Source organism: Osmerus mordax, chromosome 2 (assembly GCF_038355195.1).
Source record: "Osmerus mordax isolate fOsmMor3 chromosome 2, fOsmMor3.pri, whole genome shotgun sequence".
NCBI classification, from domain to species: domain Eukaryota; kingdom Metazoa; phylum Chordata; class Actinopteri; order Osmeriformes; family Osmeridae; genus Osmerus; species Osmerus mordax.
Genome location: NC_090051.1, coordinates 7978625 through 7999886, shown reverse-complemented (window position 1 = coordinate 7999886; position 21262 = coordinate 7978625). Strand labels below are relative to the sequence as shown.

At 42.2% G+C, this 21262-nt stretch overlaps 1 protein-coding gene and 1 long non-coding RNA gene across 2 annotated transcripts; one reads left to right on the top strand and one right to left on the bottom strand.

The window, feature by feature from the left end:
* The first annotated feature begins 6531 nt into the window (after window positions 1-6531).
* Window positions 6532-7372, top strand: LOC136966629 (uncharacterized). The gene is made up of 3 exons (XR_010879446.1): window positions 6532-6922; window positions 7089-7154; window positions 7272-7372. It is a non-coding gene; the product is annotated as an uncharacterized lncRNA (long non-coding RNA).
* A 3134-nt stretch (window positions 7373-10506) lies between these two features.
* Window positions 10507-12040, bottom strand: LOC136960472 (THAP domain-containing protein 6-like). The gene is made up of 6 exons (XM_067254986.1): window positions 11961-12040; window positions 11411-11591; window positions 11140-11235; window positions 10828-11038; window positions 10553-10614; window positions 10507-10521 (listed from the first exon to the last, which is right to left on the bottom strand). Exons 1-6 carry the CDS (start codon window positions 12038-12040, stop codon window positions 10507-10509), a joined length of 645 nt encoding a protein of 214 aa, XP_067111087.1.
* Between the last annotated feature and the right edge of the window lie 9222 nt (window positions 12041-21262).

Genomic DNA, 21262 nt, shown 5'->3' with positions numbered 1-21262 from the left:
TCACTCCAACAACTGAATAAACAAATCCCCCACACTTGGTGTTCTCCCTTTCTTATAACATTTTTCAGGGCCTGTCCTTTGAAATGATTTTACTGTGAAACACTATTGTAAACACTAATGTGTCTTCTGCAGTAATCTAGATCTGACCCCAGCTGTTTCCTTCTGCAAAGCCTTGTTCCTTCTGACATCAGCTATACATTGCTATGTATCGGATCTAATCATTTGGAGAAGTCTGTTTCTTTTTTCCCCAAAGAGAAAAATTATCAGTAAATACAACATAATTTATGATAAACAGTCATTGTCTCAACTCCAAAACTTTACTTACTATTCCCCAAACACTTTTGGATTTGGGGTATTTACAGGGTGCATGATGTTGAAATACCTTAAAGCTCTTTTTGCTCTGAGCACATCACTGATCAAGATGTACCAAGCCAGAAAGAAATTCAGTGTCATTTTGAGATAATACATTTGTTTCAGTTCAGTTTCCAGACTTGGAACTGTTTGAAATCTGTGACTCCTCAGTATCAACTCCTGAAATCTTTCAACTAATACTTTTTCAATAAAATACTTCAAACTCTTTGCTTTTCAGCATGTCTAAGAGTCAAATGCTGCAGCCCAGTCAGTTACTTATTCTGGGACAGTATGGAATACTTATTTAACTAAATTATTACATGCCATTAAGAGGCTATGTAGAAAAAACAGCCCCTCCAACCATTACAATACAGATATTGCATTACACTACTCAGCTTTGTGGTATGAATAATGAAAAATGGCAAAGAACCACCACCAGATGACTCTCTGACATTTCTCTTGGCCACATTGACATCAACATCTGTGGAATGTTCATTGGATATTCGCTCAAGTAAGAAATCTTCCTCTTTCAGGGGTGGAGCCACTTCAGTATTACTGTTCTTGAATATCTCCACAAAGTGTTTGGTTCCCTCAGGGTCCGTGTACCTGAGGCATGTTCCATAAAGCGAGTTTACCGAATAAGCCAGGCTTATGTCAGTTAGTCGGACTCATCGAACTACAGTTACTATGGCAACTTATGCTTCGAAACTAGCCTGGTCCGGGGCAGGCTAACTGTCAGGCTTAGAGGGTCTTTTTTTAAATCAATGAAGTAAAGGTCTATAAAAAAGGACCTCGACCTACGTAGCCTATAGTTCACGTGGCAAGCCATCAGAACAGCGACCGGTTTTCGACAGTGGCGGAACCAGACTTTTAGATATGGGGTGGCCAGGGCTACTTCAGGGAGTCCACAGACCAAGACTGAAAATGTGTGTGTAACCTTAGCCTGGCATCTAAGTAGTGCAAATAATTCATATGATTGCTGATGAGAAATAGAAATTCTAATTCACTTAAGCATGAGTTCTTCAGTGTGGCCTAGTATGGTCCACTAGAGTTACTTTAATCAAATTCTACATTTACTATGAATAGTGTGTCTCTACATCTGAATTGCAACAAATTTCTTTCTTACACACACTCTACTGTACTCACAAACTGGAGAGACTTTGGTCACTCTGTTTTCATGAATATATAATCTGGGTATAACTAGGGATGTAACGATATCAAAATCTCACGGTACGATACAATTTCGATATTGACCTCACGGTACGATATTTATTGCGATATTGTGGAAAAGCTCACGGTATTGTTAAATAGCTCACGATAGTGTTTGTGATAATAATAGCAAAAAAAAATACTGACATTTATTCTGCTTTTGCCAGTCAACAGGCAATTTATTGTTGTATTTATGGATCATGACAACATAAAACGCTGATCACATAGTGCTTTTAAAGTGCAAGTTGTAGTCAGGAACATCAATATTCTGTATAATAATATTTGGTTGCATAACTGATTCTTCTGTGCAATGTTCAAGTTAAGAAGCAACTAGAACAATTGTAAACAATAGAGAATTCCCTTTAAGTGCAAACAAAGATCAAGTTAAGTCAGGTTTAAATGTGCAAGGCAAATACGGCCTTTTAAAACTGGTATTTAGGAACATAACTTAAACTTAAATAAAATAGTCAGTCAAGAAGCCTTTAAAAAAAACTGACCTATCATTTAGCTTATGTTCACATTTTTCATCAGAAAGATCAAAATATCTACATTGCAAGGGAGAAGAAAAAAAAATAGTAAAAAAAAAAAATCCTTAAACAGTCTGGCAAAAAGCCTTCTGAAAAACACTGACCTATCCTTTAGCTAATGTTCAAGTTTTTCTTTAGAAAGATCAAAAGATCTACATTGCGGGAGAAGAAGAGACCTCTGGGCATTCACAATATCCCTTGCTGTTGAAAATACCCTTTCACTGGGCACCGAGGTAGCGGGTATACACAGGTAGGTCTTTGCTAATGAAGACAGAATAGGATACCGCCCTGCGTTGCCTTCAGGGTTTTTTGACCGGAGATTACTTTCTTTGTGAGAGAATCTGCAAACTTTTCTGGATGATGGGTTGTCAGATGACTTCGCATGTTGCTTGTGTTTCTCGTGTTGTATCGCAGTTTACTGTGGCAGTGCTTGCACATAGTCCATTGTCTGTCCACCACCTTCTCTCCTTTTGCGTTTTTTGACACGGCGAAACCAAAATGTTTCCAGACATCTGATTTAAAAGCTGCAGGGGCTGGCACAATCTCAACTTCGGGGTTGTTGTTTTCATCCTTACAAGTATCGCTGTCGGCCATGCTGGCTTGCTGTGAGCTTGTGTGGACAGCGTGCAGCGTGCAATCCTATTGGCTTAACAATGGTTGTTGTGACGACGCAGCGCAAAGGATCATGGTCTATGTAGTTAACAATGATTTGTTCCGCGGGACTGTGTTTATTGGGTGTGCTTTGCCTTCGGCAAGGGCACAACCTTTGTTCTCTCACATATATATTATTATTGGGTGTGCTCAAGCCTTCGGCGAGAGCACAACCTTTGTTCTCTCACATATATATTATTATTATTATTCTTTTTGCCCCCCTAAAACTCAGTCAATATTTGGCCTACATAGACAACGTAGGTGTCAAAAGTTTCGTCTTGGTAGCGATTGAGTTGCTTCTATTGGAATTTACGTTCCGTTGCATGGTTTAGGCTTAAGTTAAGTTTTTGTGGCGAAAAGTGAAGCTAACGGTGGCTAATTTGCTAGCCACAGTCACTGACGTTACTAACGTCACTGCGTCACTAACGTCACGAAAACACGCGTGACTACCTTTGGCAGAACATTCGTTTCGCATCTGTTAACTTGGGGGATAGCTAGGCTAACTATAGCTTTACTGCAAGGCAGCTGCAGAAACGCCACAAGAGGCCAGGGTGATAACTATTTACTCATTTTACTTTGTGATATGACACACAATTGTGATGTGTAATGTACAATATAAGCTGATATTATTAAGGAAGTACATCTACTTTCGGAAACAGTAGTCTACTATTTCACTGAAGTATTAGCATCATGACATTAGCCTGTGTTGCCCGGGCAACACATACTACAGTGGTCTATGATGTATCTGTTTTCAATCGTTAAAATAAACATTCCTCACATATACATTTTCGTTGTAGGATTTATTCTGACATTATTAAACGATTTGTTGGTGAAATTACCATTACCTGTGGTTTCAAACCAGTGTAGCTCACTGCAACGCTGTAGCTTACGCGAGACACACTACAAAAACATCTAGCTACAGTACACAGCTGTTTAGGAAGTCAAACGGCGACAGAAAATGTTCGGCACTCCCCTTACTTAAATCAAAAGTCTATCTAACTACTAACCTGAACTTCATTGCCACAGCCTAAACGTTGTCAATCTGTTCATGAAAATAATTAATTTCAGCCTAAACCGTACAACGGAACGTTAAATCCAATTCAACCAACGCAATCGCTACCAAGACGAACACAGCAGTAGTCTACTACTGTACCGTAGTAGTACAATTTACCGGGGCAGCTTCTCCACTCAGGGCTATATCGCATTTTGCGTCGTTACTGACAATGATCGCTACCAGTGAGCTTTTTATGAATGAGCGATTTTCCACTAAATAAATGTCAAGCTTATTTACGTTTTGGGGGGCATATTTTCAGTTAGCAGATGGGACTGTCTGAATCGCGATTCCATCTTCTACTGCCGGGTAACGTCGTAGAATAATCTTCAAAGGGGGTTCTTTATTAATGAATGACTGCAATGAGTAGGCTACATGCCTGAAAATATCACGAGAAGGGAAAAACTTAAAATGACGTTTAAGTCATAGAGATTAGGTCCATTTTTACACCGGTCTGCCAAATGTATTCGTTTTGATTCAACGATGAGGCTGCCTCTTGCAGGGGAAATGAGAAGACATCTATTTCATTCTACACTTCACTCGTATTTTCAGTTGTAAATGAGCAGCAAAAAAAAATGCTTTTAAATCTATTTAATCTTCATAAATAATAAGTATGCATTTTCATATAAAATATACAGAAATCAGTTGTAAAAATGTCATTCAAAAACGGACCCCTGTGCAACCGACGCAAGCAAGCACACCCTACAATTTCCCCAGAAATTGTACCCTCTCTAGTTATTATTTTTATTATTCTTTTTGCCCCCCTAAAACTCAGTCAATATTTGGCCTACATAGACAACCTAGGTGTCAAAAGTTTCGTCTTGGTAGCGATTGAGTTGCTTCTATTGGAATTTACGTTCCGTTGCATGGTTTAAGTGGAAATTAAGTGTTTGTGGCGAAAAGTGAAGCTAACGGTGGCTAACTTGCTAGCCACAGTCAATGACGCTACTTACGTCACTAACGTCACGAAAACTTGCGTGACTACCTCTAGCAGAACATTTGTTTAGCAGCTAACTGCTTTACTGCAAGGCAGCTGCAGAAACGCCACAAGCAAAGAGGCCAGGGTGATAACTATTTACTAATTTTACTTTGTGATATGACACACAATTGTGACGTGTAATGTACAATATAAGCTGATTTTATTAAGGAAGTACATCTACTTTCGGAAACAGTAGTCTATGTCACTGAAGTATTAGCATCATGACATTAGCCTCTGTTGCCCGGGCAACACATACTACAGTGGTCTATAATGCATCTGTTTTCAATCGTTAAAATAAACATTCCTCACAAATACATTTTCGTTGTAGGATTTATTATGACATTACATTACAAGTAAAAGATTTGTGGGTGAAATTATCATTACCTGTGGTTTCAAACCACTGTTGCTCACTGAAACGCTGTAGCCTACGCGAGACACTACAAAAACATCTACACAGCTGTAGGAAGTCAAACGGCGACAGAACATGTTCGGCACTCCCCTTACTTAAATCAAAAATCTATCTAACTACTAACCTTAACTTCATTGCCACAGCCTAAACTTTGTCAATCTGTTCATGAAAATAATTAATTTCAGCCTAAACCGTACAACGGAACGTTAAATCCAATTCAACCAACGCAATCGCTACCAAGACGAACACAGCAGTAGTCTAGTACTGTACCGTACCGTAGTAGTACAATTTACCGGGGCAGCTTCTCCACACAGGGCTATATCGCACTTGGCGTTGTTACTGACAATGATCGCTACCAGTGAGCTTTTTATGAAAGCGATTTTCCACTAAATAAATGTCAAGCTTATTTACGTTTTTGGGGGCATATTTTCAGTTAGCAGATGGTACTGTTTGAATCGCGATTCCATCTTCTACTGCCGGTAACGTCGTAGAATAATCTTCAAAGGGGGTTCTTTATTCATGAATGAATGCAATATGAGTAGGCTAAATTCCTTAACGGTGCTTGTCCACTGCAGTGACGTGATGCAATGTTTTCCATTCATTTTCAATGGAGCCAGGCGAATCGCTTGCGTGGTGCAATGTGGGTAGCGACGCGACGCGATTCAAGCGATTCGAGTTGAGATTTCCTCAACTTGATGCAAATGAGGAGCAATTTTCGCTAGCGAAATCGGATTGTTTTCCTGTTTCTCGTAACGTAGCAACCATGGTAAACATTTCTAGCTCTCAGTTTCAGAATGGAGGAGAAAATAATTGCTTGTGTAGCTGCTTACCCGGTGTTGTACGACACATCTCTGTATTCGTACAGAGATGTTAATAAAAAAACGATGCATGGCGCAAGGTTGCCGAAGTTGTTGGTGCTTGTACTTTCAAATTCAGTCTAGTCACATTACGTAACTTCGTTCTGTGGTAACTACAGTAGCTAGCTAGCCCGGCTGGAACTCCCTATCCTATCGACAGATTAGCAGACTTTGAGTAATATAATAAAACGTTTTTTACACATGTCAACGTTTATGTCTATTAAACATTTTGTATTTTGTATACAAGTTGTATTTTGATCGATGTTGCGAGTATGTAAACCCAAGTCTGCACATTTGGCCATGACAACTACAACAGTGACTTTAGAGAAATACATTTTACATTAATCTGTTTGAAACGCCCCCGAGCGTGGTGAACTGTGGGAAGGCGAGCGATGACAAGCGATTCGCGTCGCTGCAGTGGACACCATAGACATATATACATAGACGCCCCATTGTCTGCGTCAGAACGTTGCTGCGACGTGCCAACTCGCCGCCATCTTGGGGAGGTAATGACTCGCCTGTAAACAAACGCAAGTGAACGGTGGAGCTGCGGCTTTTCTGGTTAAAAAGCACTTTAGCGTTTACATTTCTTAACCGATTCCGTTGAGTCGTTTATATATTCAAGGGTTTATGATCTACGTGTGGAGTACCAAAAAAAGTTTTGTCTCCATGTTACTTAGAATCTCGATAGTTAGATATTTTCCTGCAGTAGTGAATATTGTACGATTACGGCTCAGAACAAGATGAACTAGAATCAGAGTGTAAGTAGCTAGTGCTAATGTGAATCGCGTATGGTTATGTATAAAACAATTCTGGTGTCTTGAATTGGACAATAAAGTTAACGTTAGCTAACTTCAACTTTGTCTTTGGACCAGTTTATCATCGGAGGTAAGGAGAGAATGTAAATTTTCTGCACAAAGCCATACAACTTTATCATTTACTACTAATACCTTTATTATCAACCACTTAAGTAATGCTAATTAATGTACACTACTTCGTTAGTGTAACTGATATTTATGCTCACCTAGAAGCAATATTGTCTGTACTATTTCAGTGAAGTGGAGGAGTTTGATAGGGGGATATCTAAACAATTGTGCACAAAAGGGAGACAATTCAACTAGTAAGTAGTGCTGTTACCGACTTCACAATCGGGGGTTTGAATATTGAAGGGCCAGGAAAAGTCAAATATCCATAATGTTTTTTTATATTTGTTTTTCTTGCTTCTGTCTCATTGAAGGATGGAGTTATATGGAGGTCGATATGGAGGTCTAGATGGAGTGATATGGAGGGGTGATTGTCATTGTGACAATTCTTCAAAATAAACAATGTATATCTTGAATCTGCCCTGAGAGTCAACCTTGTGTCTTGCCTCTCTAACATTACACATTTGTGGTTGAAATTGAGTGACTGCAAAAGCCATAGTAAATAGAATAGAATATAACTTAACTTTTCCAGAACGTTGTGGTGTCAGACACATACAAAATGTAGCATGCACACAGGCATGTGCAGTATTTACAGGTTCACTTTGAAATACTGAAAATAAATCTAAACTATCGAAATAGTGCTTCTTTAACTACTAATAATTGACCATCATTGAGAAAAAATTGAACAAAATCTGCAAATAGCCTACAAATCAAATCGTGCTTTTCTATATTTTGTTTCAAATATGTTTATTGAGGAACATATCCTTTAGCAGTGACATTGACAATTATGTTTCCTTTTCAAAAAACAGTAATTTCATAAACAAAAATAGAGTAGACAAAAGTAAACAAACATCAAACACCTGCTTTCTATATTTTTATAACAAGTCAAATATACACATTCAAATATATTATATCTTAATTTAAAGCAGCAATACAGAGTTCTGTTCCAAAACTCGTAGGCTAACTAATTAGATTATATATAGAAGGATATGGAAGAATCCAAGCTTGGATCTTCCTGAACTGGCTAGAACCCTTGGAACAGGACACTTTTGCCAAGTTTTTTTCGTGAGTTGCCACTCTGTAATTTCAGAGTGCTGAGTTTGGCAATGTGGTGCAGCCTGAGTTTGTGGAATACAGACACAACTAAAGATAATAGCGAAAAGTGATGATTGTCTATCCCAAATTGTGTTTCCTCAATGTGCTCCTTGAGAAGAAACACATCATCTGAGCCAATTTCTGCTCGGACAAACTGCTGTATTACAGAAACACTGACAGCTTTCCCCGATGATGCCTGTCGAATATACCGCTCTGCTGACCTGATCACCTTCACTGTTCCTTCTGAAGGAATCATCAGCCCTCCTCTGTTTTTTAGGGTGAGCAAATGGTAGCTCTGATCGAATGATGCGCGTGCAGCATCTGTCACCAGGCTAGCACGGCATACACCACATGACAGCTTCCTCAGTATCTGACGAACCACAAACCCCGATATGTAGACTAATGCGTTTTCCACAAGGCCACCAAAGCGGGTCGGTAGGTAGCTGTGGACAGAGATAAGTGCAGAGACGTTCAAGAAGGGCAATGGAAGCTCTTCAGTTTCAGAGGCAGAGGACATCTCAACAGCCGATAGGGACACGGTGTCATCCTGTGCTGCCACGTTGCCCGAAGTGCTCGGAGAGACACCGCATCGGACCATGAGACGGCGGAAGATGCCCTGGAACTGGCCTGCCGAGGTATTGTTATTCCAGCCCCCTAAAAAACAAACACACACACACAGACCCACACAACACTTAATACAGATTACTAGAATACTTTTTTGTAAAGAACATTTATAAACTTCTGAAATCCTTACCTGATGCTCTGATTGAGTTGAAGAGGAGCTCCAAGTGATCCTGGCTGAACCGATACGTGCAGATGTATCGCTGACATTGTAGCAGCTCAGGACACATCAACATCAGGGTGTCAATATTGATAACGAACCCCATGACAGACAGGTGCCTTCAAAAGAAACAATATGATTGTCAATATGATCCTGGCTAACCAAAATAGTAAGTAAGTAAGTAAGACTTTATTTATATAGCAAATTTCATACAAGAATTGTAGCTCAAGGTGCTTTACATAAAATCAATAAAAACAATAATACAAGTGATAAACAATTCAAACAATAGCTCCAAAGAGCACCAAGTAATTTTGCTCATTGAAAGTTGTAAATGGACATTTCCATTTTCCACATGTATGAACTGAAAAACACTGAGCATAAAGGAATTTCAACAGAAACAAAACAGCAGACAGCAAAAAGATCAGAACAAGAGAACAGAGCATCATATGAACGGAAGTGTTGCAATTTAAAAGACCTCTTTGATCGATGAAGAGGTGTTCCATCCATCAGCAACAAACTGAGCAAGTATTCCCTGCCTCTCAACAAGAGTTCTTTACTCTTTGTCCAGTTCAAAGAACTCAGGGGAGCTTTGAATCCTTTGGCACAGGGATTGCGGCTGTTCATTACATCAAAGAGGCTGTCAATCATCTAAAAGGAAATGTTTTGAAAATAAAAATAATTCATGATTTGTAGCATTGCCAGTACACTTTGATAAGAAACGATGTTTGAATGTAGTCTTACCTCAATGAATTCAGCCGTTGCCTGACAGAGTGTAAAGCGTGGATAGCCAATGTCCCTCAGTGTTCGCAGAGCTACTGTCACAGAGCGACTCAGCGTCTGTGCAGCCAGGGACACCTTCATTTTCTGTGAGTCAAAATGGACATGCTTGTCGGTGACCCTGTTGGCAGCATGCAGTCCGTTTTTGGTTTGCACATCATTCAAGTGAACAATGTAGCTCCAGTTTATGAGGCCAGTGGTGCTTCGTATTGGACTGTACGCCTGTAACATGTTTCGTGCCAGCTTTAACATATGGCAAGCGTCCATCATTACAAACACCCTCTCACCAGTCACTGGATGTGGGAAAAATGTTTGTAAAGGCTCACAAGGGTCTGCCTTTAGCTGGCACCCAAGCTGATTACACATGCTGATATTGGAGGCATGCCCATCCATTGTCACACACATGACCCTTATTTCACGCTCATGCAGTGCCTCCAACGCATGAACCAGCAGGACCTTCTGTGTGTCAGGGGACACAGACTTGGTGAGGTAATAGGCAATTGGAGCCTTCCAATGGCCTTGTAGGCCAACCACCATTAACACGAGGGCCTCAGTGGCAACATCAGTCTCATTTATGCCATCCCCCATATCCACAAATCCAGACATCTTCTGGGTATGCGGATTATACTGGACATGCTTTTTGATGGCCATGGCATCCAACATGAGCGCCACACGTCCATATTTGACTGGATCTGCCTCTTGTTTTTTCCTCAACATGTCCAACATCATCGTGTTGAGGCCAGGCTTGGCATCCACAGAACTCATCCACCTTTATCAAATGAAAAAGTAGTTATATAATGTATTTGAACCAGTCATTTTAAAAAGTGCAATTAAATGACATAACAAATACCTTTGCAATGTATGTGGATGTGGTAGGTGAATGTGGAGAGACTCTCTCAGATAAGCGTAAGCTTTTGGACCATGTAGGTGGAGAGTGAGGGCAAACTCCTTCTGGTCTTTGCTGTACTCATGGCCCTGTTTTGACAGGAGGCCTATTGGAAGATCTGAAATTCAGTTAGCACAGACTAATTGGTAAGTGCCCTTAAAATAATAAGTAAACTTTTTGGTACCTAGAATGTACATGCAGGAAATCCAGTTACAAGGTGCATATTTGAACTCATGATGTTGCAGTTATTTTCTTGTTACTCTTCTGCCTTAGATACTACTCTGTTGGGTACACCCCTAAGATATACATGAAGTTCAAAGTTTAATTTTACCTGAGTAAAAATCAAGCCTTTCTTTAAGCTCTTCATTTATGAGGTTCTTCCCCCTGAGATCCTCCAGAAGACCATGCAACGTTTTTTTTGCCCTCCGTTCTCGTACCTTTGTGTTCCTCATATCTCGCTCCAGACTCTCCACCCTAGCCAAGGCTTTACTGAATTTAGTCTTCAGACCAGTGGGAGATGCAGGCATTGCATACAGATGTTCCTAATAGAAAGAATGATGAAAATGTTTTGAGTAATGTTTATATCACATCACTCACAATCACAGATGCTTGATGCATAGCTAGTACACATACTCACATTCACAACATTAGGTAGAGGTTCAGGCTCTTGCAGACAACAGTCCACTGACAGGCTCTCTTCAGCCTTCCTTGAGGCTTGTGTTGTCCTGGTTGCCACTTGCTGAAATGGAAGGAAAAATACTTAAAAACAACTTGAACAGGTTTAAGTATCTCACAGTGTACTATACATTACATCTTTGATTCCTAAACATAAAACAAAAACAAAAAAAAACACTTTTCACTAAAGTGTGACATTGACTTGCTCTCAAATCCTTACAGCCTAGTGATAGACCTACTCTTTGGAAAATGAAGACTGTTGGCTTAGCTCCATCTCTAATCCTGACAATCTGACCTGTCCTGTCAATGTCCTCCTGCTTAAAGTGCTCACTGCAGAGCACGGAGTAGTCACTGGCTGAAAAATGTTCCCTTCTAACAGCAAATTCCCACTGCCTCCTCAACTCCTTCTCTTTGGGAAACCTTCAAAGTGTGAAAAATGTTAGCTACAGTAGCCAGCTAACTACAGTCATATTCATAATATCAGTCGCCCAGCCGAAACGCACAGCAGGGATTCAAGTTTTCCCGTTGCAAACCATGTATGCTATATAATTAACGACATCCAAGTAACAGTAGATATATGTATATATATATATGTATATAGCCTATATTTTTTGTTAGGCCAATATTGTCTTCTTTTGACAAATGTTAGAATAACGTAACGTTAGGCTTGGCTCCCCATGTCTATTAGCTAATAGTCTGACTCTGGTAGCCAACTAACTGTCAGTTAGCTCTCAACATCGATCATGTTATAATGGCAAAATACAACCAGAAACAATTGTTCAGACTTACTTGTGAAAGGTTATTCCACGAATTCTTGTCGTTATTGTTCTGCTGTTTGTACAGCCCCAAGCTGCACAACACTGAGGCATCTTGACTTCATGAGTTTACGAATGTAGCAAAAATGTAACTCTACAGAGTAACGGTTTTGTGAGTGAGTTGAGTTCGTTTGTCTTTCTTTCTTTTTAAATTACCGGTCTCGCGAAATGACAGTTAAAGTTCAGATTCATAAAATGACATGAGAACACATCAAGAAGTGCACGAACCATAACTGAAACACTGTAGAACCATGAAATACCAATTTATTGCCATGTATCTTTTCCCGAAACTCCCATCCAGACACATTGTAACAAAAAAATTATTACCTTCCCAAGATGGCGGCGAGTTGACACGCAAGCCAAGGACCAATGGGGCGTCTATGTATATATGTCTATGGTGGACACGCACAGTTAAATATCACGAGAAGGGAAAAACTTAAAAGGACGTTTAAGTCATAGAGATTAGGTCAATTTTTACACCGGTCTGACAAATGTATTCGTTTTGATTCAACGATGAGGCTGCCTCTTGCAGGTGAAATAAGACATCTATTTTATTCTACACTTCACTCGTATTTTCAGTTGTAAATGAGCAGCAAAAAAAAATGCTTTTAAATCTATGTAATCTTTATAAATAATAAGTATGCATTTTTATATAAATTATACAGAAATATCAGTTGTAAAAATTGAATCACTTGCAACCGACGCAAGCATGCACACCCTACAATTTCCCCAGAAATTGTACCCTCTCTAGTTCCTCTTGCTTTTTGACGGACACCTGTCCTTTTAATATTGTAACCCAACCACGACGATATCGAGACACGTTTACCACCGCGATAGCGCGATATCGTCAATATCGTTACATCCCTAGGTATAACCAGGTTAGAGGTTAGATCCTTTGATGAATCTTTTACATTAAAACATAACTATAAGTGTATACTCACACAAAAAATGCCACAGCCATCAAAACAAGAACACTCATGAATCAACAACGAACATTTTAAAGTGAGGCTTAATCAGATTTTTTTTTGTGTAGGCTTATATGTGTGGCCTACAAACACAAGCTAAACTTGGCATGTGAGTGACTGATTGCCTAGTATGCTCTGACCTGGTGCCTGTAGCCTTGGGGAGGGTGCAAGGACTGGGATCTATTTCCACCTGATCCCGTTTGCTCAGCTTTTTGAAGAAGTCTGCTATCCCACACTTTCTTTTAATGTTTAAAGTGAACCCTAAGCAAAAATAACATGTAGGCCAACAAGTCCAATTAGCCTACCCACATTTGAGTCCAATCTCAATCTTAAACATATCCCCATGATTATCTTCAATCAACTACCAGCCTTTAAGTTAGATCATGGCTAGCCCTACTCTGAAATACGTATTTCAAACAGGCATTATACAATAGCAAACAGGGTAGCTATCTGACTGCAGTGTTAATCTTTTGTAAGGTTCATAGATTGATAAGGCATCTCATCAAGGAACCTTAGTAGGTAAAGTACAAAAATAGTGTAGCGACTCACACCGAAAGACGTGTGTTATATGTTAGGCTGTTAGTTGTTTACCAGTAGTGTTCGCTGGGTCTGACATGCCAATCAACCTGCTGTCTAATCACGGGAATGCCCGGAAGGTTCGGATGCCGTGCATCCTGGTGGTTGGCAAAGGGGCATTGAGGGGGGATGGAGCATTCGAAGTGAAGACCAGGTTTAGCGTATGTTCTTTCTGTTACGTCTGGGTTTCACAAGAGACGGTCACTATTGTTTTGTGGGCTACCTTTCTTTTATTTAGCGTGAGCTAGGGCCAAACAGCTGTTTGGCTTACTAGCCTGTGTACCGTGTGGTTAATAAACGTCAATTCTGGAACTTCATCTTATGCCTGGACGATTGTTCCTTTCTGACCTAGTCAGGTCATTACAATAGATTTCAAATGGCTAAATGACACTGTTGTTGTTTTAAAAGTGTGCTATATAAATGAAAATGAAAAAATGACATTGAATCAACTACACCACAGTAGGAACTGCGCTGTTAGCTTCTACGATAGTGTTAAGTGCTAAACAAAAACAGAGACATTTCTCTTATCCGAATCTGTTATGGAACCAAATTGCCAATATGCATCTTTTTCTATGGCTCTGCGGCCTAGCAAGTCAACTTTCATAACATTTTGTTCAGGAAGCCTCATGTTACGGTACAGCAATGTTCGGACCTTAAAACGGACTTGTGAGGCTAAAGGCCTAAGTGTTTAATGTCGTAGCGGAGTTAACAATCTGGCAGTCTGGATGGTGAGCAGGGTTTACATAGATCGTTGATTGCTGATCTGCCACAGGTGAGGATGTTTGTCTGTCCCGGGAGCCTCCGCCCATGCACACACACACGCACAAACAAGGAAAGGGAGGGGGGACAACACAAAGGAAAATAGAAACAGAAACAGGTGTCACAGCCAGGGGCGTGACACCTCAACCCCAATGCTAAACCTTAAAACTGTAATATTATGCTGTTGTCTTCCGTCGCTGGCACTCAGTGCCGGTCCTAGCACATTCGGCGCCCTAGGCGAATGACATTTTGGGCCACCCCGGCCACCCCTCTGGCTCCGCGACTGGCCAGTCTGATACCAGGGGGGTCTGACAAACCTGTACATGCCTACAGTCTAGGTGTTTTTGCTATCTAGCTGTTCTTGCATTCCTTGCAAATCAGCGTTAATAAAAAGCAGATGAACTAGAGTCTCGCTAACATTGACTAGACAAGCATGGCTGATGTTTGTCTATACCGTAGCGTCCCTGTGCAGTTCGACCCTCGACACATTTGCGCGAACCATTTCACCAAGGACGGTTTTGAAAACCTGGGACAATGTAGCTAAAGAATCAGAATCAGAATGGGTTTTTATTCGCCATGAAAGTTTGCACAGACAAGGAATTTACTTTGGCAGGAGAGCCTACCTAGGCAGCCATTTTCGGCGCCAACTAGAAAGTTACAGCATAACATGAGGAGAGAGGAGGAGAGAAAAAGGCAACACCCAGACAATGCTCCTAGAGGAGTACAGTGTGGGAACAGACAAAAACCTCAGCACATAAGCACAACAACATTTACAAAAACACGTGACTTGCAACGGGGAGTGGGGGGGGGGGGGGGGTAGACAAGCAGCATCTGGACCTGCAGCCATGGTAGGCGCTGGACACAGACCTGCCAGCCACCCTGGGGAAACAAGCAGGCGAAGGCGTTGGATGGGGATGGGGGGGTGGTGATATTACATTTACATTTATTCATTTAGCAGACGCTTTTATCCAAAGCGACTTCCAAGAGAGAGCTTTACAAAGTGCATAGGTCACTGATCATAACAACAAGATAGCCAAAAAAAACATCGCGAGTAGCCAAAACATGAAGCACACATTGTGAACAACCAAAGTAAGTGCCAAAGGGAAGAACCATAAGAGCATGTAGTTAAACAAGTTACAATTAAACAACATGAACCACTATAAGTGCAAGTGTACCTGTGGAAAAAAGCAAGCAACAGTAATAAAAACAATATATCACAGCGAGAACAAAAATTTAAAACAGTTACCACTAACCACAAGAGCAACAAGTCTCTAAGCAAGAGTCCTTGTGATCCTTGAGGAAACTAACATCGGGTCAAGCGAACCATTCCTAAGTACCGTTGTACTCCCCGGAACAAGTGCGTCTTGAGCCTTTTCTTGAAGGTGGAGAGACAGTCAGTATCTCTGATGGAGGTGGGGAGTTGATTCCACCACTGGGGGGCCAGACAGGAGAAGAGCTTGTGTTGGGACCGGGCGGTCTTGAGCGGTGGGACCACCAGGCGGTTGTCTGAAGAAGACCGTAGGTGACGGGTGGGGGTGTAAGGCTGCAGGAGAGACTTGATGTAGACGGGTGCAGTCCCGTTCACTGCTCGGAAGGTCAATACCAGGGTCTTGAATCTGATACGGGCCATGATAGGTAGCCAGTGGAGAGAGATGAGGAGCGGGGTAACATGGGAGCGTCTGGGTAGATTGTAGACCAGGCGGGCTGCTGCGTTCTGAATCCTCTGAAGAGGGCGGGTTGCACATGCTGGGAGAGCAGCGAGTTGCAATAGTCCAACTTGGAGAGGACAAGTGCTTGGACTAGCAGCTGGGTGGAGTGCTCAGACAAGTATCTCCTGATCTTCCGGATGTTGTAGAGGGTGAATCTACACGACCGGGAGACCGCAGCAATGTGGGCCGTGAGGGAGAACTCGTCGTCCATGGTAACCCCAAGGTTCCTGGCAGAGGATGAAGGGGTCAACGTCGCAGATCCCAGGGTGATTGAGAGATCGTGGGAGATGGAGGGTTTAGCCGGATATCTGTAGTAGGTGAAAGTTAATGTGTGAGTAGGTCTGGGTTGGCGCCCTCGACCTAGGCCACAATCAGTCCGATTCTCCCTATGCAGATTGTGTTGGCCAGGAGACATCCTTGGTCATGACCCGGGAAGAGACCAAACCACAGATGTCGGTGGGGGGGGGGGGGGGGGGGGGGAGGAGCAAGATAGTCTCGCTTCAGCGCTCTCCAGGGGAGTTGTTTTCCAGTGACGACCTTGGCCAGGGCCCGTGCTGTTTACGGGGCCGAAAGTGGATAAGATTGGGGTAGTTGTTTTGACGAGTAGCCGCAACTCAATTTTCACGTCCACCCTTCAGGAAGGTCTCCATGTCCTCCATCTTCCTTTGCAGAGCCGCAAACTTATCCCTGTTGTAATCAATGCTGCGTTGTAAGTTCACAGTCTGAGCTCCAACAACTCTGCCCACCGCATCAATCATATCGGGCAGCCTAACGGGGCTTTTGATGGCTGCAGCCGTTTCCTTGATTTTCCGATACACAAAGCCAGCGCCTATTCCAAACAGCAGAAAGCCTGTAATCATGGTTCAGAATATGAAGATGTCTTCAACGTCCTCCACGGAAAGCGCCGCTAGACACACGACACGCCAATTCTCCCACGCGTCCATCGTGTAGCCAGCTGCGAACGTCCCGTCCGGACAGTTGGGTTCCCCGCACCCGAGCTTCTCTTCGAGAAGATGGTGTCAATAGCATTGAGAGACCAGCTAATTAATTCCATGCTTCTAGTTTCGGAGAGTGATGATGAGAGAGTATCTTGAGACAAGACAAGACACAAGACACAGCCAAGCAGGGAAGGTCAGGGAGGGGAGGGGAGAAAAATGCGACCGCCTTCGTAATAGCAGGATTTGCTATGAAGCTGTTGCTGAAAAGAGGTGCGTTCCGACCTTACTTTCATCACAACCGCAAGCTGTAGTATGATTTTGTCGGTAACAGTTATTAGCAATGCTAACGTATCCTGTATCTAGCACCTGCCTTTCTCCAGTTCTTTCAAATAGATAATCTAGACAGGCGTTAGCAATAGGCCAGACTGCTATTTGTTTTCTGGCTATTTTTTCGGAAGCTTCGCTTCTAATGCCGACTGCAGCTAGTCTAGCTAGAGTCATTTGATAAGTAAAGTATGTTGATGTGTTTAGAAAAGTATTTAGCATTCTACCTATGCTAGATACAGGAGATTTGTTAGCATTGCTAATAACTGTTACCGACAAAATCATACTGTAGCCTACTTACAGCTTGCGGTTGCGATGAGCGTACGATTGGAACAGCACATCTTTTCAGGTTCAGCTTCTTAGCAAATCCTGCTTGAAATTGTCCAAGGTTGTCAAAACTGTCTTGGGGGAAATGTTCAGAGCAAATGAATAATTCAGTGTCGAACTTCGCCAGGATCTTCTCATAGACAAACAGCAGCCATGCCTGTCGAATGTTTGGCTCCTTGGGAAGACTATGAGTGTTAGCCTTCCCTGTACAGCCTGGAACACAGCATTTACGACCGTGGTCCATTTTCAATATCCTTGTTATACTTCAAAACGTTATTCTTTGTAATTGATTAGAAGTAGCCTACACTCCGATGGTAGCTAAACTACCATCGGAGATCTACGCTACCTCGGACTGGGCAAGAACACCAGTGAGTGGGCTGGTCTGGATGTAAATTTTGGGGCGTGACAAAGATACAGACCCACCGAACTGTCGTTATTCAACTATGACAAGGTAAAATAGGTTTGGCAATCAATCACCCCTTTAAGGAACAGTGTGAAATACCCCAAAAACCCAGTCAATGACCCCTTTAATAATTTATAGATTGTGTGCTGTTCAATTTTCATTGGCTGCTGTAGCCTACTGAAAAATCATTTGAATTTTGTAACCAACATAGTTTTACATATATAACTAGCTGTGGTTGAGTTGATAGGAGGAAGGGTGGGAGGGGCCCATGATGCCTTCGTGTCCAGGGGCCCAGAATTTGTTAATCCGGCCCTGCGTGAGACACACCCATTTCAACGCTCACATGCCACACCTTGTATTTCTCACGCTGAGAAGGCAACTCCAACCAAGTTGTCCTGCTAACGTTGTATACATTAATGGACGAGGCGCAGGCACACAGAGTGAAGTTCCCTGCCGCCAGCACATATTGTTTTCCCGTGTTAAACAGTCTTGGCCACCGTGCGTTCGTTACTAGGTAAGCAACATAGACGCACGAACACACGTGACGGAGAAGGTAAGTTGGAATACAGCTCGTCTAACATTTTTTATATTTAATCCAGAGAGGCTAGAACATTTGGTAATATAGCCCATTTTTGTCTAAATTATTATTGATGCAGTCAAAAACTCTACAACTGCTTTGCAACCAGAAGCTTTGGCTCAATTTGGCTGGCTTAGGCCTACGTTATCTGAAACTAAGGGAAATGTTAGAGGGGAAATGTTATGGGAAGGACTGAAGATGTATTTCTTCATTTTATTTCAAATTATACTGTATTGATAGTCTTTCTAGTTACATTAAGACTACATTTATTAAATCCAGAGTGCTCTGGATATTATTTCTGTAATGTTTCATATTCTGTCAAAACATAGGCCTACATTAACCCTTTGACACGTAAGTTCTAAATTTCTTGACTGCCCCCACAGCGTGAGTTCTTTTGGCGTGTGAGTTTGTTATTAATTTAAAAAAAATGTCGCCTGGCAAAAAATGACGCCTGGCGAAAAGCTCGCCTTTCTAAGTCTTCCTTGGACCACCTCCTATTCCGGCAGCTCCGAAATAAGGCCACACAAGCTGTGCAACAGGCAAAATCTGGTTATTATAAAGACCAATTCACGCGGCGCAGCTCTGATCCCAACGCCTTCTGGAAAACCGTGAGAAAACTGGAGAACAAGCCCTCTTTCCTGCCTCTTAACACTCAAAGCGAATGATCTTGTCATCACAGACAAGAATGCTATGGCAGATATTTTTTATGGCCATTTCATAAAGTCTGGCTCTGTCTTTGAATCTCAAAACCCTGTTTGTACATCAGAGAACACACTGACCCAAGGCCCTACCACTCTGCCATCCGTAGCCCATAGTCTTGTCTGCCCCCCGAACCCCCATGTCCCTCTTCACAGTTTCTCCCTGCGGCCCCTTACAGAGGGAGAGATTCTTAGGGAACTGTCCACCTTAGATCCAAAAGAATCAGCTGGATCTGATGAGCTTGCCGCTTTTTTTGTTAAAACCGCGGCTCCCATCATTACAGCACCCATAGCAGACCTTTTCAATCTTTCACTCCATACGGCTGAAATACCAGCAGATTGGAAAGAAGCTATTGTGCTACCCCTGTTTAAGGGTGGCGAGCAGTCCAATCCAAATAGCTATAGGCCCATTTCCATCTTGCCCTGTGTGTCCAAGGTATTTGAGAAGCTTGTGAACAAACAGCTTACATCCTATCTCGATGCATATGGTCTACTATCTGGGGTGCAGTCTGGTTTTTGTGCTAGTTATGGTTGTACAACAGCTACTTTAAAGGTTTTAAATTATATTACATCTGCTTTAGACGCTATACAACATTGTGCTGCTGTGTTCATTGACCTTGCCAAAGCCTTTGACACTGTTGACCACACCATCCTTGTCAGTAGGTTGAGCAGTATTGGAGTCACAAATCACTCACTGGCATGGTTTTCTCACTATCTTTCTCACCGGGTGCAGCGCGTACGGTTTGACAACTCTCTCTCACACCCTCTCCCAGTCATCAAGGGTGTCCCTCAAGGTTCCATACTGGGTCCAACACTGTTCTCCATCTACATCAACAACATACCCCTAGCTGCCAGTAACTCACTTATTCACCTCTATGCTGACGACACAATCCTCTATGCCTCTGGTCCTTCCCTTGCCACTGTTCAATCCACACTCCAGGATAGCTTCCTCCAGGTACAAAACGCCTTCTCTCAATTAAAACTGTCACTAAATACATCCAAGACTAAGGCCATGTGGTTCCATCGGAAGGGCGCTCCCTCCCCTCCACCATTACACATCACCACCTGTGAGGGAGCTATCCTGGAGCACGTTTCCACCTACAAATACTTGGGCATCTGGTTAGACTCTACACTATCCTTCTCTCTCCACATTTCTAAGCTACAGTCCAAAATCAAGGCCAAGTTGGGGTTCCTCTACAGAAATCGTCTCTCCTTCACCTCTTCCGCTAAACTCATCAAAATGACCATTCTCCCCACACTTGATTTCGGTGACACAATATACAGATCTGCATGTAAGGGCACACTCTCAAAACTCGACACTCTATCACTCTGCTATCCGCTTTGCCACTAACGCCCCTTTCCACACGCACCACTGTACTCTTTACTCCCTGGTAAATTGGCCCTCACTTCACACCCGTCGTAATATTCACTGGCTTATCCTCATCTACAAGACCCTTCTTCACCGGACACCCCCCTACCTGGCTCACTTGCTGCATCCGCTTCCTGTCACGCACAACACCCAGTCCTCTCTCTATATCCAGTTAAAAATTCCCAAACCTCTTCCGCCTCTGACTGGAATGCTCTGCAAAAACATCTCAAACTGGACACATTCATTTCCATCCCTGCCTTCAAAAAACCCATTTCACTCATCCTCACCGATTTCTGTAAATGCTCTCTCACCTGTTAACCCCTACCCTTAGTATTTGTTGTCCTATTCATCCCCATGGTCTGTCTGTATGATCTGTTGCCAACTGTCTAGTTTAGTCCTACTGTTGCACCAATGTTGCCTTGTCTGTTTCTCACCTGCCTGTATCCTCTGTTCATTCCTGCCAGTCAGTCTATGTCTTGATTGTGGTTGTTGTCTGGTGTAAATAGTCTGTGTCTTGCTTTGTGTTCTTGTGCTTTTACATTTTTTTATCCTCTCTGATTCCCTATGTACAAATGCCCTGCTTGTTTTTCTTCTGTATGTTGTACTGCTGTGGTTGTGTGCCGTTATGCTT